We start from the raw sequence: 19634 nt of genomic DNA, 5'->3' as shown, positions 1-19634 counted from the left end.
TTAACTTAAGCTCATAAATTGCAAGGTATGAGCTATCATGCACTTTTACTATGTCATCCTCTTTTCGAGCTATCTCCTTCTTGTTCAATGGTCTCTTGCGAACCTGCAAAACATATTGGATAAGAATAAATCAAATATATTGAGAAGGGATCTAAATAAGATTAATCTATTACATGCTAAAGAACAATATCAGATTGGTTAGCCCTCAAAACATAGCATATAGTAATATACACATTACAGTAAGAAAAATAGATTATAAAATTACAAGATTCATAAATAGCATAGTTTGAATCATAAAAAAATATCAACCAATACTACGATCAGCCTATAACTGAAATATCAAAAAGCAATTTAATAGATTTAGATCTCTATATGAAAATAAATTGCTTCCTTTTAGATGAAGTTGATTTATCTTTCTCTTCTCTTACTTGCTTTCCATTTCTGGAGAATCATAATCAAATTAATAATGCATGTATAAATACTCTAAATATGAAAATAAATTGTTTCCTTCTAGATGAAGTTGATGTATCTTCATGTGGGTATTCATGAAATTTCTTAAATTCCCCCACCTCATCAAGCTGCACATTACCATCAATCCTAAATTTCCTAAATTCAATGAACAATAGAACAAATTAGGCTTTTGTGACAAGAATTGGAAACAAAGCCAGGTATATATTCAAGACACACCTCATTAAAAAATTAACCATTAATACAAAAAAAAAATCAAAAACCTAATGGCTCATAATGATTCAACAACAAAGCATGCTAAATCTACCAATTCAAATCATATGTACATTTATAAATCAAGAAAATTAAAGAAGAAAAAAAAGGAAAACCTTAAAAAAAAGAAGGATCGGATTGAAGAAGAAATAATAGCAGTGAAGAAGGGGAGAGATTCTGAGATATTTTTCTCTTTGATTTCACCTTGCTAGAATGAAATGATTTCCATAGATGCTTCACCAGTTGTCAGAGGAGGAGCGGTGGAAAAAGTGGGTGTAGTCATTGGAGTACCAGGAAGCCATTGAAGTTGACGAAGACACTGTTTGTAAGTTGGAGGGAGTTGGGAGGGAGGAGGGGTGAAGAAGATGTAGCGACCGTCAGATTGGTCTCCGGTGAGGTATCAGTTATGGATCTCGGGTGGTGCGGAGCTTTAGGTTTCCAGATCTAGAGTGACAACGGGAGAAATTATTATATCATGAGGGTATATTGGTATTTTTCTAACTAAGAAGAACCAAGCCTCTCAAATTTCTCAGGACTGAAAAATACACAAGTTGAGTAATCCCAACCCCATAAAATTTTATTGTTCACTTCTTTCCTGGTTACCAAACATGGGAGTGGGATGCCTAAGTGCTTGTGATTCCCACTCCCAAGGCATAAATCCGAGATCCAAACGCCCCCTACGAGTATTGTTGTAGGTTAACCAGATATAGTCGATAATGTGATAATCCTAATGGGAAATCAAACTAAGAGTGATTGCAATCATTTTGTCATTCTTTGGAGATGTGAAAGTTAATTTAAAGGATTATTTTATTGTAGAACTTGCTCATGTTTAAAAATGTATGATTATACTTAGAGGATATGTTTATATATATATATATATATATAAGATAGCACTTTTAAAAATAATAAAAAATAGAATTTTGAAATATTTATATGTAGTGGAAAACAATAATGATTTATTCCCATGAAGCATCTAATAATAAGAAGATGAAATTGGAAATATTAAGTATCTGAATAGTTGATATAGTTGTAACTCAATGGGTCAGGCTCACTTTTTCTTGTAAAAGCTGACGTATTTGTTGGAACGTTTAAGACAATCAATGAGGTTGATGATGGGATAGTATGTAGTTGCTACTTGTGGCCATTTGAAGATATAAGTTCTCTTATATGTGTGCAGGTAATTGGAGATGTTAGTACTTATATTGATATATTGAGGATAGCTTTTCATGCAGAATTCCATTAAGGGGAACTTTATTTCATGCTAGATTTACAACTTGCTACATAATGGGTTAGCATTTGTTTTATAATGGTTTCATTACATTCTTTACAATCATTGAGAATATTTTATTTGCATATAATTGCTATTCTGATTTAGATTAAACATTATCACACATTTTTTATTTTAGAAAAAATTAATTTTATAAATAATTTGGCCCATAGACATGCTCATGAAACTTAATATTTAATGAGAAGTATTTTGTTAAAAGAATTAGCCTAAAAATAACTTTTTATATGGCTTAGCAACTACTAAGTCTATGGTATGTTTTTACTGTTAGTCAATATAGCAAAATTATATAACACCATCAGAGGCATGCAGAATTAAGAATAAAATTGCGATATAATCTAATTGTTTTAATGAACACTCTATTTTAATCAAAAGGTTTAGAAATTACCTCTGGATCTTCTAAAACTTTTCTTTTAATGTGTCAAATTTGTCCCTAAAATTGTCGTAGATCCTCTAGCACCTCACGAAAGTCCCACACCTCTTGATCACACGTTGGAATTGAGAAACAATCTCCTATTCTTCTCTAAATAATGGCTAGGGTTAGAGAGAGAGAGAGAGAGAGAGAGAGAGAGAGAGAGAGAGAGAGAGAGCTTGGGGATTTTTCTCACCAGAGAATCAAATTGATCCTTTCTAGGGTTAGAGAGGAGTTATATTTATAAAGATTTCATAAAACATGATAATCACTATTTAATTATGAAGTCCGATTCAAATTGAAACTTCGTAACATGATAAATATTATCATTGAAGTTTTATTACAAATATGAGTCCTAATGTAACTAAAACCATTTTTGTCTTTAAGTCCTTATAATTTTGATTAATTATTCGACTCCATCAAATTTTAATCAAAATTTAAACTTAAGACAAAAACCCTATACCAATTTATAATTTCACTAATCCCATGAAGGAAAAAATTTCTATTGATAATTTTACCCCTACACTCAAAACGAGACTTATTCTTAATCCCTTTAAGTGTGACTCCTTAAGTTCATTTCAATTGGTAATGGGAGGATACCAAAGGACTTAGGTGACACCTAGCCAACCCCATGGCCCCCACGTTATAGCCAATAGAACACGAATAAGTAGATCATTACGAATCTTTTCGATTTTGATTACCATATGTGTATAAACCTTTCGTTCTTGTATCCCAATCGAGTGAAAGCCATGGTAATTGTCAATTTCATTGAACTGGATCGTATAGTAATAACCATAGTAGAGTAAGATTACCAAACTACTCTTCATGTCCCACACGATTAGTTTGATTGCCTTGACTAAGGTTTTTTAATTTCACATACTTATAATCGCATAGGATACTAACTCGTTTACTTCGGAGAGAACGAATCCCTTTTTAGTGATCACTCAAAATTGCTACTTGTCCGATATAGTCACATTTCGAGGTCGGCCCTACCAAAAGATAAACTGAGCCTATTGACTCTAATAACAAATTAGATGTCACAAGCACATTGTGACCATGATACCTTAGGTTTAAGGTCCACTCATATGATCATAACCAACAATCCCAACCATTGACTGTCAAAGTCTAAAACGCATGTGATTGGATTATTGCGAGTCATGTTCAAATACATCAATCCCAGTGATGTATTTATGACATATGCTCCCACTATTTTATAGTATTCAACTGCCACTCTTTGTGAAAGTATATGTCATACAAATCCTTACAAATCTTTAACGCCCAATTAAAGATTTTCCAATTTGTGAACTATTTTAGTGTATAAATACTAAACCCTTCTAGTGTCCTCTTTATCCCACAAAGAGTAGAAGGTTTAATTTAATACACATGGACTATGATGTTCAAAACTAATTAAAAATGTCATCACAAGATTTATATGAACATCAAAGTAAATGCCTATTAATAATAATAAGAATGCATAATACAAATGAAAAATCCTAATACAAGTATCCTCGTTGGTATTTGAGGGCATAATCCTAACATTTACATGTGTGTAAATGCTGCTGCTTTTATGAACAATGTTTTTAAAACTAAATTGGATAGCTAACTTGTCTTATATTTGGGTCACGGGTCAGTTGATTCAATAAGATGATGTCATAACACACACACACACACACACACACACACACACACACACACACATATATGAACAAATTAACAAAAGCTTAATTACCATATTTATTTACTTGAACTATGGTTTTCTAAGGTGTTTTATAACAACATAACAAAAGCATAACTTAGTATAACAACAACATAACAATATTAATGTAACAAAATATAACAAAACTACATATTTTAAAACATGTTTCGAGAAGCAAAAAAAACTTAACAACAACAATAACAACATAACCAAACATAATAAAAATAACAAAAACACATGGTATATGTTTTGAGAAACAACAAAGTAAAGACTATCAAGTCAACAACAACATAACAAAACATAACAAAAGCATTTTAATTTAATTTTTTAGAGGAGGTGTGAGACAATCTTCTTCATCCAAATCATTGATAATCATTCCTTCAATACCAACCATTGCATTATCATCATCCTTAATGGTGACCATATATATCATATTCATTGCCACCTAAAAATAAAAATAAAAATTAAGTTTCAACAACACTAACTATCGAAAAAATAATAGTTCAAAAATTAATAAAATTAACCTCTAGACAAGTTGGTTGCTTCTTCACTCATTCTCAATTGTTCTTCTAACATAGATTCTAATTCATCATAGACAATTTCTCCTTCTTGTTCCTCTTCCACTATCCAAAATAATTCAGTTTTATCAATGTACTCATAATCAATTGTATCATAATGTCTATTTTTTGAAGCCAACCTAAGCAAAAGAAAAAAAATTAATCAATGCCATATATAGGGTATTTTAACAAAGTAATAACACAAATTTAGTTACCTATGTTGCAAACGTAAGTTGTAATGAACATATACTAAGCATCAAGCCTTTGCTGCTCCAATCTATTTCTTTTCTTGGTATGTATATGTTCAAATACCCTCAAATTATGTTCACACCCAAAAGAAGAAGCATTTTGACCAAGAATTTTAATTTCTACATTTTGCGAATTAGGAACATCACAACCAAAAAAATTCCATCATTCATCTGTGAAATTGCGTAATAAGACTATGTTAATATATTGAACAATCATAGAATTATTAAAATTCATCACTATCATATAAGTTAAAATAAACTAATTTCATTCATAATGGGAGTAATAGTCCTGCTAGTGCTTAAAGCAAGTGGCCAACCAAAAGTCTTTTACATCTCCCAAAATGCTTTCATCTCTTCCATTAATTTGGTTGGCTTAAATAATGTTTATTGCTCAATCACATCAAGTATGCCTCGTTGAAATTTTAATTTTTGGCACAAATTATGCTCATCAAACTGAAATGCAGGATTCAACCAATATGCTAAGATATGAATCCATTCACGTAAAGTCCGACTCCACCACTCCTTAATAATGGAAGTATAAGGCTTGTGCAAGTGCTTCTTTCTTTTGAACAATTCTTTAATACCTTTACGAGCCCTGTATATTCCATCATACCATAACCCATTGTTGGCTTCTCATTAGAATTACAAATTCACAATAAACAAATCAATGGACCCATTATCTTCACAAAGAAGATCATACAAGAAGGGCTTGAAAAATTGATCTCCTCACAACAAACACTCTTTAACCTTTTTGTTGCTAGATCTCCCATTCATCTAATTCAATAAAGAATAATCTAATCCAATACATAACCTATTGTTTTTTTCCTGCCAAATATTCAAGTTAATGAGACGTTATTCACTCAAACATGTAATATTTTATTCAAGCAAGGCATCCATGAATTTAATTAGGTTTGCTCACTCAAACCAGTAACATTTCATTCAACCAAGATTCATGTTCCATTCATAACCCTAAGTTTTTTGTTTACTGAAACCTACAACCAAGTTCAAAGTTTACTACTGGAAAAACATTAATTTAGTTCAAACTACACTAGTTCACTGTCATAACCTGTCCTTCTTGGCCCAATACTGTTGGAGTTGTAACCTAGTAGCTTTTTACGCGGTACCATAACTCTATAGGAAACCAAGAATTGTTTTAGAACTTCAGCCCTTTCTCTTCCAATTTCATTCTTATTCTTGGATTGCAAACCCTAGCCTTTTCTTTCTCCATATCCTAGCCTTTGATGGTTACAAATCTATAGAAGGAAGAGGAGAAGGAGGAAGGTGAGTGGATTAAACTCTCTTTTATTTCTTTAAACATTATTAGCTATGTAACTTCTTTGAGCTTCTTAAATGATCCCTATGCTATTCTAGCTTATGAGCCCATGTTTTTATGAAATCATAATATTTATGTATATATATATATTCTCTTTCTCATTTATGGTTGTGGATATTTTTGATTGTTCTTGTTTTCTCTTCCATGTAAAGGAGCATGGATGCATGATTTAGACTTGAATTCATATGTTGGTTTGTAAGCTAATTTGAGTGTATGGTTGATGCACACAAGATATTTGATAAATTGCCTCTAAGAGTTGAATACAAGTATTTGCGGACATAGTTGTGAGAATGGAGTGTGGAGGTAATGTTTAGGAGAATTGGGATGATGGCAGAGTTAAAAAGGATTAGACGAGTGTTAGTGCTTAAATATGAGGTGAGAGAGTGATGATCATGGATATGTTAGTAATTTATTGAGTTAAAGGTTTGAAGAAAATTTGATGACTAGGTTATGCATGGAAAAATGCAAAAGAGAGTGAACTTAATAGTTTTGAATTGTGAAGAATGGAGTGTTGTCTTATTCTTATAAATAAAGAGGGAAGGGAGAACTTTTCATAAACTAGAAATATAGGTCATCTATGCATGTGTTGATGTGAGGATATAGGTGATGCATATGGGATGAGAAGTTTATGTAATATTAGAAAGTCTTACATCCTTTCTTAATATTCGAGTATGATCTTGAGTTGATGCTGATATAGAATTGACAGAAATAAAATATACACATATAGACAAACCTTATTCCATTCCAATGGGATATGTTTGTGATTGTTAGAATATGATGATATGAGTTTATGGATTGTTGGACATGATTCTATGTGTGAGATTTTGTATGTTAATGTTAATGGCATGGGTATACTTATATGAGGTGCGCATGAAATTGTTGGCATAGATATTAATACATCGGTGAAAGAAGATTTTTATTTCCATATATCTACATTGGGAATGGAAAATAGTTTTAGGTTTGTGGAGGTTAAGGCTAGAAGCTTGCATACAATGAAGTTATTTTTGGAGGACTTGATAAAGAAAAATGAGGAGATATTATTAGCGACGGAAACTTCAGGTATAGAAAATGTTTTATCATGTAGAGGTGGTAGTGATACTTAATGGGTGTGCAAATTTTGCAAAATTATGGGAGAAATGTTGTGATGGGTTATTGAATAATAAAGATTGGAGTTAATGTATGGTGTAACTAGAAAAGTGGTGAAATCTTTTGGAAACCCATGTTTTTGGATGATCATGAAGTTGTATGTAAGTGCATGGTGAGATGTTTGTGTTTGTGAAAATGAAATGTGGGGGATAATAGTTAGAGAGGGGTGCAACGGTGCCTGTTCGACGAACCCGGCAGGTCACTAGTTAACTCAAAATGACCCGAACCTAACCTGGAGAACACCTAGAACCAATGAGCCGGCCAAAAACTGCCTGTTTATAGTCCTACCATCCGGGTTTTATTAATTTTTTAAAATAAATTATAATATTTAATTAAAAAGAAATGAAAAATATAAAAAAACACACAAATATATTGAGGTTGTTATGTGTGCTTTTATAGCAAATTGTCATGTGCTTTTTCGGTTTTTCCTATCCTAGGTGATGTGGGACTAAATATGAATAGTATAAAACTTATTTTTTGGTTAAATTTTGTAGCAAAGGAAAATAAATTAACCTCATGCTTGATTGGCTAGCACCTAGCATGATGATGTTATTACAGTGTTTGTGTTATAAGTCGAATGTCATTGATCACAATTATTATTATTATTATTATTATTATTTTCAAAAATCAAATAGAAATATTAAAAATACAAAAAAAAATATTTAAGATAAATTTAAATAAATCACAATAATTAAAAACATTTATAATTATTAATTTATTTTGTTCAATACTTTTTATAAAATGTATTTAATAATATTTTTAAAACCGAATATTTGTTGATATGGGATTAAATTTAAAATCTTTGTAAGAATCATTGATTTCATTAAATAAGATAATGGTTGGAATTGAAGAGATCGTACTTAATGAAAATTTTTTTTTCTATTAAAAACTATTAAATATAGAAATGATTAATCTAAAAATATTTTAAATGATTCTTTTACAATGAATTAGTTGTTAACATTATCTCATAATGATTATATATATTCTAATTTTAATTTTTTTAAATATATTGTTAACATAAAGATCAATAAAATTTTATAATTAAAAGATTTTTTATAAATTATGTAAATAAAATGTGAAGTTAATTATTTATTAACCAAAATTTCATAAAAATATTATGATTTTAAGTTAATAATGTGTAAAAAAATGTTCCACAAAGAATTATGGTTTTAAATTAAGATGTTTCTAGCCTAACATATCATTCAAAAAATATTGATTTGTATAACAATATGTTTATATATAATATAATGCATTTTACATCAATAACTTCCATATATATGTAACTTCCCTCCACTAATCACTCAAATGTTGGGCCGTTTGGTTAAAGTCTCTAAATGAGTAGAGTTGGTCATTGGTTCAAACAACATGTGGAGCCCGCTACAATGCAATGATAGAATTTCTCCCATTCTTGTTCTAGATTTATATTTTTGATTGGTCTAATTAGCTAGGGTGAGTTAGTATTGAAAATTGTTATATTAATATATAGTGTTAATCTTATGAAAAATTAAATTGTGGAATATAGATGATGCTTTGGATTATTATTTGTGTTAGAAGGTGAATTTATTTCAGTGCCGAGTAGTTTGCTAGATCATTGATAAAAGAAGTCATGGGTCCTTGTGAGAAAAGATCTTTAATAAATTTATATAGGAGGTTTAGATGCTTGGGTTTTATATATGGGTTGCAAGGTTAGTTGAGTTTTGTTGTGCATTCAAGTTTAGCCTTGATGTCGTGCATTTTGAATTTAATAGTGATGGATTATCATATTGGAATTAATTAGAAGTAGGAGATGAGAATGAAGGTCTATGAGGGTGGTCTAAATCCAAGCTTGCCTCCATTATATTGATTATAATCCCTTCAAGTGTGTGGGTTAAAAAGGTTCTTATATTATATTGAATAAGAAGTCTTTGAGTAATTGAGTGGTCTAAGAAGAGAGTATACTTGGGAGATGGTGAGAAAATCATACCCAATGTGATGATGTTTAAGGTCTTAGTATCGATGCGAAACATGGGTTGGTTATTTTGCTTGAGCTGGATTGAAGTTCTTCCAGCGGCCTTATTATTAGCTCCATTATCTGTCATCATTTGAACCATATTTTTAGGACCAACCATTTAATGATTTAAGGAAAAAAGATTGCATAATGTCTTTGCATTTGTAATAAAGCTTGAAGCATCAACTGACTTAATGAATGATATCCCTTTAGGAGAATGCCCCAAAATAATTGATCAATGATCTTTGCCTAGTATCAATCTGTCCATCACCCATGATTGTGCATCATATTTCAGCCCAAGTTCTTTGAAAATTATCAATAATTAGCCTCACTTGTTGCTTGCTATCTCTTAACAAATTAACTCTCAATGCATGATAACTAATGCCTGTATACCCATGACCCACACTTGCTATCTTGCTTATTGCAACTTCAAAAAATAGAGAGTTAACAACATTCAATGGAATAAAAGCATGATAAAGCCACATGACAATTGACATATCAGTATCATGTCAATTATCCGTACTTTGTAAAGAAGCATTTAAACCAGGTTAGGTAGGATCGGCAATTCCATGCTTGAAATATAATTCAATACCACAATAAGCTTTTCTTTTTTCCTTTGGAAGTTACATCCACACAAACACTATTTTTGGCTACATGATTAGAAATATCTTCAGCATCATCACCTTCAAATTCATGAATAGATTCACCACAAGGATTGACATCATCAAAATATCCATTCTTCTCTTTGGCATTTTGAGCATTTTTTCAATGATCTTTTCATTAGGACCGAGCATCTGAAAGGAACATTTTTTGCATGAATTAATATTGTTTTTTGATCCTGTGAGATATTGTTTCATTTGGTTAATCCCTCCGCCTGCATTCTGCTTCTGACAAAAATTACAAATCAAGATTTTCTTTCCTTGGGAATTTTGTGCCTCACTTATATATCTCCATGCAATGTCTTTTTTTTTTTGTCAAATATTCACACTAGTAGAACTAGATTGTACTACATTTGATTGTGTTGATCTTGACTCCATAATATCCATCTTGTTTCAATCCATATTAGAAATTAAAAAAAAAAAAACTCAAAACAATTATTATTGTATGTTAAAAAAAATACATGGAATTGAATTTCTTGTATGGTTTGTGGAGATGTTTGTTTATATGAATGTTGTATGCTAAAGTATATAAATATAAATCTTTGTCTATGTAGATGATAAAGGTAATGTTAATAAAAAAAAGAAAAAAAAAAAAGAAGAAGCTAATGATAAAGGTGTTCTCTTCACTCATCAAGAGCAATAAAATATATCATTCAATAAAACTAGCGAAAACATGAGCTTTATATATGGAAATTAAACAAAGATATAAACTATAGAAATCTATTATTGGACATAGTATATACTCTGTATATAGAAACTATCATTAATGTTACATATAACTTATAAGATGTACATATTTATACATACATAAACTAAAGTCTTTGTCAATGTTGTCATAATGAATATGCATATATTGTTTATAAGTGGATGATGATAAATTACCAACCAGCCATGTAACTATCCATTTGGCCATCAAAGAGAGCAAAATTTTTTCTCTCTAAATATGTGAGAAAGAGACAAGGCATGAACAAAAAAAATCAAAGCAAGCTAGTAGAGAAACTAGGGAACATCAACCAAGCATCCTTAATTTAATTCTCAAGTCTCACCATTAAAATAAAAATACATAATCAAACAATTCCTAGATCTATACCTCATAAACATGCTACCAGGTTTCTTCTTACTTCTCAGACCTCCAAACAACACCTTTAACAAACCAATTATTACCCACGTCATTCTCCTCGTGAAAAACAGAGAAAAACAGGTTGGTATGAGATGGCAATAGTACCTTACCTTTTGAGCTAGCACGGCGAGTATTGCCGGTAGATCCGGTGGTGGATCTCTGACCAAGTAAGCAAAACCTCCTTTGTGATGCAGTTGATGCTTTAAGAACCTAAACAACAATCAAATTGAAAAGACTCAAGACTCAAAAAGCATAAAAAAACCAAGAACAGAAGGACCTGATTCATGCCCTAAGTCCTTCCTTTCTTTACTTTGTAGATTAAAAAAACAAAATTCATTTGAAAACTGGGGTCTATCTGGTTTTGGTCTGACCATCCGGTTCACTAGGTTTGGCTGGGTCTAACCAGTTCACGTCTTGCTCAACAAATAGACTAAAATCGGACCGGACTACCGACCGGTTCCCGATTCCGTTAATCCAACCAGCTAGTTTGGTCTGGTTTTAAAAACCTTGATTATGAAATCATATTTATTCTTATGCCAGCAATATTATTTATTGTACTTTTATAACGAGATAAAGTTTTTATTGCTAACTGAAAACTGAGAGTCCTACCTACTGCAGTAGAGGTCTCCATTGTTTGGCCTATTGAGAGGCCACTTGGTTGATTGGGATTAAAATCTTTTCTATTAAGGAGGTGCCATGAAGAATTAATAAGAAATGGGAGGACACCCCTTATAGATATTGAGATACATCACGTATAATTTCAAGTAAATGCTAAAGTGGGCTTAACCATGCTTTATTTTGATATACACAAGGTACCCTTGTGGACTCGGAACCATGCCATGTTCATTGCTAGTTCAGGATAATTTCTTGGCATTCCTAATAACTTGATTTTCAATGTACAGGCCTAAAGTTCTATTTACTACTCCCTCCGCTCCTTTTTATTTGTCGTGGTTAACCGAAGTTCACGTACCAAGAACTTAGTAATTTCACAAAATTTTATAAAAAAATTAGTTATCTTTCCAAAACTACTCCTAATTTATATCTTCACATTTATTTCTCATATTTAATTTTAAAAAGAGAGTTTAATAAAATGTTAAGGGCAATTTTGAAAAAAAAAAATAATAAATGCTTCTTGATGTTAGAAAATGACAAATAAAAAGGAACATATATTTATGACAGATAAAATGGAACGGAGGGAGTATATTATGTATTTGTGTTTTATTTTCCATAATTTACACTTGGGCTTTATTTTGCTATATCTTAAACTTGAGTGTAGCTTACTATGTTTTGGACTTGATTTAATTAATAGGTAGGTAATACATTTTTAATCAAGAATATGAGATTACAAAATTGTATTTTAGACTTCTCTATGCTCTTACCTTTTTACAGTTTTTGGCAATATTTTCTTAACTTCTCATTAAATAACTATGTTACTTACATTCGTTCTCTAAGTTTTCCAAGTAATTATTTTTAGAGCCAGTACGCTAAACACCTCAGTTTACGAGGATCCATCTTGTATTTTAGGTCCAATTATTAGTCTACGTTCAAGCATGTCTTAATATATTCCTACCAGCTAGCATTTAAATATACATCTTGTAAATCTTCATTATTTATTCCTTTCATACGATAATGTATTTAAATATGTCTTCTTTTAATTTCCCATTTTAAATGAGTTTTGAATGACTTTCAAAATACCTTCATGTTGGATATAACCCTGCAGTGTCTTAGAGTTAGGTGGATATACATATTGACTACTCACATGCTCAGCACATAATCATAGTCAAAATTTAAATTACATAAAGTAACTTCTGATTCCCCAAAGAAAATTTTCTAGAAGCTCACAAGTAAATCAAAAATAAAATAAAGGATTGAAAACTATAGCAAAATCTCTATATGTCCAAAAGAGTTAATTGAGAAAAGTGAAAACTTCCATGGGTTGATGGGTACTTTGTCCAAAATAAAATATTGATTTAAACCTAAAGAAGGACAAATTTTCCTTTGGTAGCACATGTTTAAAACCAAAGAACTAATAATACATATTGTTTGACTCATCTTTGTAATATATCATGATCCCATTTCAATTATTATATTGGCCTTGGATACCTTATCTTTCCCCCACTAAATTCTAAACAACTACCTGTTTTTCTGTGCCATTGTCCAGAGTATCCTAGGCCAGAACAAAATGAACCGAATCAAACCGAAAATTAGAAAAAAAAACCCGGTCCATGCTCACATCCATTATCGAAATTAGAATTATGTTCTCTAATTTTAATATTTATTTGAATAAAACATATTATATTATTTTAGTAAGAAATTTATTTTAAGGGTACACATTTTTTTATATATATTTATTAAATATATTTTTTTTCAGGTGTTCCGGTTTAAAATTGGACCGGGTTTATTATCGGTCGGGTTTGCACATGCTGGACAGACACAGTGCGCTTTGGATTCGAGTTTGGTACTGTTTTCCATGTCCCATCTCTTCAAGGCTAATTTTATTATTTTTTATATTTGTTAAGAAAAAATTGCACATGTACCCTTGCAAAAAATGAATATTTTTGTATGCACATTAAAATGGTTTTTCTTAAAAATTTATTTATATATAAATATTAATGTTTCTCTGCTTGATTTTTTTGTGAGAGCATATATATAAATAATCTTTTATAACGCATATATATATAGACATAATTATGTAATTTTACGAGGGTATATAGGCAAAATTTCCTTTCCATAAACGGATCCGAAACGGAAACCCGATAAGGTTTCGGATCCATTTCAATGATTCGGATCCCCACTCACCCGCTCAATGCGGCGCCCGACCCGGCCCGCAACACCAGCAACTGGTCTTCAGCATGTCACCCGGGACCCATGACATCCATTAAACCAATAAAAACGCGCCACGTCGACTCCATCTCAGCAAGTAATCTCTTTGGTGTAGTTTTCCTTTACTTGCACTCATTTTTGTATTTTATGATCTAATTAACCGATAATTTAATGAAGCCCAAAAAAAGTCGCTTCGTGCTAATAGTGTCATTCTTTTGCTTGTCATTTATCAGGTCGGTTTTCTGGTCAATTTTTCGGTGACATAAAATTACCATTTATTATTATTTTATTTTATTATTATTATTTTTTTAATTTTAGTTGCCTACTAGAGAAATATTTGGCGGTAATTGTACAAAATTTAAAAAAATTTAAAAATTATAAAAAAAATTTTAAAAAAAATTTATTCCTCTCCCCATCTCTCTCTATATATATGAAAAAAGTCTTGTTATTTCTGAGTTAGGAATTATTTCTTCAGCTTGGCTTCAAATCCCATTTGAAGGTATGTGTGTTCATTAATGATGCTTAATTAGAAGCAATTAATGAATGTTTTTGCATTTAAAGATGTTTGTCTTTCTGTTTTCATTTGATTTTAAAGTTTGATGAGAAGGTGTGGATATGAAACCAAATGTTTATAAGGTTTGTTTTCTGTTTACACTTGACACTAATTAATTAATGAAATGTTTAGGATTTAAGAGGGTTGTTTTTCTGTTTCTATTTGATTTTTATGTTGTTTAGATTGGATTTTTTGTTTCTGTTTTATTGGTTTACTTTTAAATCTTTGTTGTTGTTTTTTTTTTGTTTAGATTGGAAGCAAATTCATGAAAATTTTTTTTTTCTGCAACATGATGAATGAAATTCATTGATTTTAATTTGCAGAAATGAGAAAAGTTGTATGATCAATGGCATTCAAGCAGAAAAAAAGAGTGAAAAGGGCCAAAACAAAATGCATGAAGTTAAACTGCAGCAAAACTCCGACGAAATCATCGTCATATATCGATATCGATATCGGCACCACCAAAGATGAAAATATTAAGATAAATACACCTCCAAGTTCTCCTTCAAAATTAAATGTATTCATACCGAAAACTCCAGATGATTTTGAGCCACATTCTTTGTCAATGCTTGAATCTCTTCCATTGGATATATTGGTATGACATTGCAGAAAAAAAAAATTACATATTTATTTATTTATGTTGTTTGGAGATTAATTGTGATTTTTTTTTTGTTTGAAGGTTAAAATTTTGTGTTATTTGCATCATGATGAATTGAGAGCAGTGTTTCATGTTTCCCGGAAAATTCAAAGAGCTGTAAGTGTGTTTTTTTAGCAGATTTTGTGTTCATTCAAAAGATTTTCAATTGATATATATATATAATTTTCTTTTATTTTTAATTGTGAGACTTTCATTGTTTGTAATGATAAAAGTTTTCAATGAGTTATTTGTGTCATGATTAACTATGATTATTGCTTCATTTCTTTTATTCTTTTTCTTTTTCTTTTTTGGAAAATTCAGAAAGCAAAAAGCTCATTTCATGATCATCAAAGAACACTTTTGGAAATTCCTTATTAAAGACTTGTTTTTCTTCAGAATTTCATAAAACTTTGATCTTGCTTTTCAAGCATAGAATTAATTTTTAACTGAGTCAGTAGCAGAATATATGAATATATTATTATTTTGAAAAATAATTTATAATTTATTTAGAATATTAAAAATAAAATCAAGCTATAAATTAACCAATACTTGAGTTTTTAAGATTAAAATCAAACCAAGCTTTAATAAATCTATTTATTTACGACAATAATTTTATGTAAGAAAAAAAAAATCTTCATATAAATATATATATATATATATGAGGCCATGTCTTCTACGAACATACATGATTTTGTCATTGTTGCTGACTCTATTGCTCTCTATCATTAATTTTCTCAGACTATAGATATTCTACATAGTTGACGTATTCAATATATAATTTTTATATTAATTTGATGGGTAGAATAAATTTCAGGTGGTGTTAGCAAGGCAAAGCTACTTTAACTACACAACACCAGACCGGTCAAGGCAAGAGATGCTACTAACAAAGACACCTTTGCCAAATGAGCATTGGCCTTTTCTAAGGTTACTTTCCTTTGTTTTTTTTTTTCTTTAACTCTATTTAAAACTTTTAAATTTTTTTACCTTTACATTCTTTACATTCTTTGTACATAAATATGGTGACACACATACTCACTAAGATTATATATTCAATGGTTTACAAGGGTATATATATATATGTAAATTCAGCTTTTTGCATATCAAAGGTGAAGTAAATATTGAAGTTTCACATATATGTAAAAAATAGGGTTTAGGTTTAGGGTTTAGGGTTAATATATACGTAAATTCACCTATTGTGCATATATGTGAAACTTCAAAATTTAGAAAATAAGCGAATTTAGGTCCCTAAACCTATTTTGGTGCATATATGTGAAAGTACATCATTGCTATGCAAACATATAGTTGAATATACATATATTTTGTTTTAAAAAAGTGTTATTGAATATATACCAACGGGTGAGGAGCCCAGCGGTACCCCGAGTCCCCTCGTGTTGGGGAGGCGCGAGTTCGATTCCCATGAACCGCGCTCCCCGCTTTCCAGAGAGTGAGGACGTGGCGGCGATACCCCTGCCCCATGTACGCCCATGAGGGTTGGCACTTGTTGCCTTACCTCAAAAAAAAAATATATATATATATATATATACACACGCACGGATACAAGATTATATGTAAAGCCAACATTAACAACTATTTTGTCTATTAGCATTAGATTAAAGTGTTTGTGTCTTAACCTATTCAGGGTGAGGGCACATGTATTGTTGAGTTTGTAGCTGTGCTCTATACTTTAGACATATAGTATAGACATGTTCCCGCCTCTTATTCTTGGTTTGTTCACATTCATAAAAAAAAAAAGATTATATGCATAATAATAACACTATTTTACGTATATATTCAATAGCAAATATATGTATATACATATATTAGCCAATGGTCTATTAGCACAATGTGTTCCTCCTTTTGAGGAGGCGGTTCTAATCAGCTTGAGCACAAGAATTGTACATGTTTGACAGTCCCCTTGGTCCGTGTACATTTGTAAAAAAAAAAAAATAGACACTATTTGACAAGGGCATATATGTAAATTCTTAATTTTATGTTCTTCAGCAAAGATGAAGGAGGAAATGAGGCCAAGAAGATAATCCCACAAACTCCCAAAGCACCAAAACCTGCCCCTCGGAATCACAAGTCAAATTCAATGGAGACCAAGCAAGTGGCAGCTATTCTTTTTCAAGAGCCCTCAAATCCTCCAAACAATGCTCCACAAAAGAAAGTGCCAAGACTTGTTTGCAAGCCAATCAATTCCAGCAGAGTTTTACTTTATGAAGATGAGTTATGCCAAGCTGTTGCACAAAACAAACTCAAATAGTTTTATGGCCTTTTCCTTTCCTTTCTTTTTTTTTTCTTTTCTTTATATATATATATATATATACTTTTGTATATATTATTAGTGTTTTTTAATAGATGAGACTTGTAGTTCTAGTGGAAAAGGAACATTTTTTTTTATGTTGATATTTTTTTTTGAATAATATTATTATACCACTTAGTTTTACCAAAGGCCCGGTCAGAGTAGTTTGGTTTGTCTTTTTGTCATCTTAATTTGTTTTTTAAATTTTTAATAAAATATGGTTTATTTATTTTTTTAAAATAAAAAATAAAATTGTTGATAATATATAATGTAATTAGTTTTTTTATTAATTGTTTGTATGAAAATAAAAGAGACTTTTATAGCCAAAATATTGGGTTATCTCTTTAAAAGTGTGAAGGAATGAAATATATGTGCATGATATTTAATGTAAATAAATTATTATATTTATCTCTAAAAAATAATGTTAGTTTTTAACGATATAATATAATTCACAAAATCATCTTGTGATAAAAATATATTGATTTTGAAGAAAATATAATAAATATCATTAGATAAGATAAGATTTTGTTTATGACAAATATATGCAATACATAATAAAAAAAATCTAATATATAACACACGAATCAATATAAATTGTTATTAAATAGATAAAATATGAAAGACAGTAACAAATATTAAAATGGCTCAATGCAACCATCATTGTAATGGCTGAGCAATTAGGCAAACTATGCATGTTAATAATTCTACTATGTAATTTTTTGAAATGAAGTTTTCAATGGCAAAGACATAAAATAAAAACTCTTTTATTTTATTCCTTATTTTGTTGATATTTTATATTACAAAATAAGGCTAAAAATAGATTGATGTTTTTTTATATATTTGTAATGACTTTTTTTTTGTAAAGAAACTTTTTGTTTTAGTGGCGGACAGATGAGGATAAGTAGGGGGAAAAATAATAAATAAGATTTTGAGTTTAGTGGAGAAGCTGGGTTTTCTATATTTTTATTTTTATTTATAAGTGTGGAATTGAGTACTGGTTGACTTAAGTGTTATACATCTTTATAATACACAAGTAGTTATTGTCAAATAAACAATGATATTTGCATGGAATAGGTTCAACCAAAGGCATCTAAATTATCTATCAAATACTTTAGCAATACTTATTACTTTTATCAAAAAATTATTAGCATGATGTTTAGCAATACTAATCAATGTTTATTAATCTTAGTAATAATACTTAAATCTTTTAGCAATAACTATTAGCATAATTATAGCAAAAATGCTCACGATCGTAGTAATACTTAATAAAATAATCTATCAAAATAAAGTATAACTATAAATACAAAAGAATTAAGTAATTTAAAATTAGTAGATTCCATAGAAACAACTAATATAAAAATAGAACAACAATTTAAAATCTTAGAAGAAATTTTTTTCAAAGAGTACATTTATTAGAAAAAAATGCATTAGCAACTAGTATATTGAAGCAAAACCATCAAAATATCTTAGCAATATTAACTAAATTAGATTATATCAAAACTGGATTAGAAAATCATATTATAAGGCAAGTGACTCTTAAACATTAGAAGTTATTAATAGAGAACTTAGTCGCCTAAAAACTATGGTAGAAAAAATCAATAACATACAAGTAGAATTAACAAAACATATAAAGAAGATAATAGGAGAATAAACATGCCAGGCTTAACCTTAGAAAAAGAAATAGAAATGTTTAATACACAGCTTATCAAAGTAGAAAATGAACATTAGGAAAAAAGATATTTACAACATATGCCTAGAAAATCTATAGAAGTAAGAAGATTAAGAGATTTAGCTCATAAACATAAGAATCACTTAGAAAAATTAGATGAAATAAAAAGGGAAATTGAACACAATAATTATATAAACAATATAGAAGCATATGAGATAACACCATATGACTCTTCATGGATTTAATATGCCAGAATATACTTTAAAGACAAAAAATAGAGTATATATAGAAAATAGCTTAAAATAGCCTTAAATGATCATTTTGAAAATTACATTTATAAAAAATGATGCGAAATGATCCCATATTAAAAGAATTACCAAATAAAATTAGTAAATTAAATTATAGATTAGAATACTTAAGAGCAATAGAAAGAATGAGAAATAATAATGAAACTACATACAGTAGTTAACTTTCAGTAATGGATATT

The 19634-nt window shown here is 29.9% G+C and overlaps 1 protein-coding gene across 1 annotated transcript; it reads left to right on the top strand.

Moving 5' to 3' along the window:
• The first annotated feature begins 14448 nt into the window (after positions 1 to 14448).
• LOC120276282 (F-box protein At4g35930-like) lies at positions 14449 to 17471 on the top strand. Its single transcript, XM_039283006.1, has 5 exons — positions 14449 to 14485; positions 14863 to 15134; positions 15219 to 15293; positions 15991 to 16100; positions 17178 to 17471. Exons 2-5 carry the CDS (start codon positions 14886 to 14888, stop codon positions 17437 to 17439), a joined length of 696 nt encoding a protein of 231 aa, XP_039138940.1. The 5' UTR covers positions 14449 to 14485; positions 14863 to 14885; the 3' UTR covers positions 17440 to 17471.
• The last annotated feature ends 2163 nt before the right edge of the window (positions 17472 to 19634 follow it).

The sequence above is a fragment of the Dioscorea cayenensis genome, chromosome 14, assembly GCF_009730915.1.
Source record: "Dioscorea cayenensis subsp. rotundata cultivar TDr96_F1 chromosome 14, TDr96_F1_v2_PseudoChromosome.rev07_lg8_w22 25.fasta, whole genome shotgun sequence".
NCBI classification, from domain to species: Eukaryota; Viridiplantae; Streptophyta; class Magnoliopsida; order Dioscoreales; family Dioscoreaceae; genus Dioscorea; species Dioscorea cayenensis.
This window is presented reverse-complemented; position numbering and strand designations above follow the sequence as displayed.

What these genes read in the sequence shown, in the direction of transcription:
- LOC120276282 (XM_039283006.1), top strand. Translation starts at nt 14,886, where the DNA reads ATGGCATTCAAGCAGAAAAAAAGAGTGAAAAGGGCCAAAACAAAATGC. An exon ending in CTCTTCCATTGGATATATTG is followed by an intron (nt 15,135 to 15,218) that starts GTATGACATTGC and finishes TTTTGTTTGAAG; the next exon opens with GTTAAAATTTTGTGTTATTT. An exon ending in CCCGGAAAATTCAAAGAGCT is followed by an intron (nt 15,294 to 15,990) that starts GTAAGTGTGTTT and finishes AATAAATTTCAG; the next exon opens with GTGGTGTTAGCAAGGCAAAG.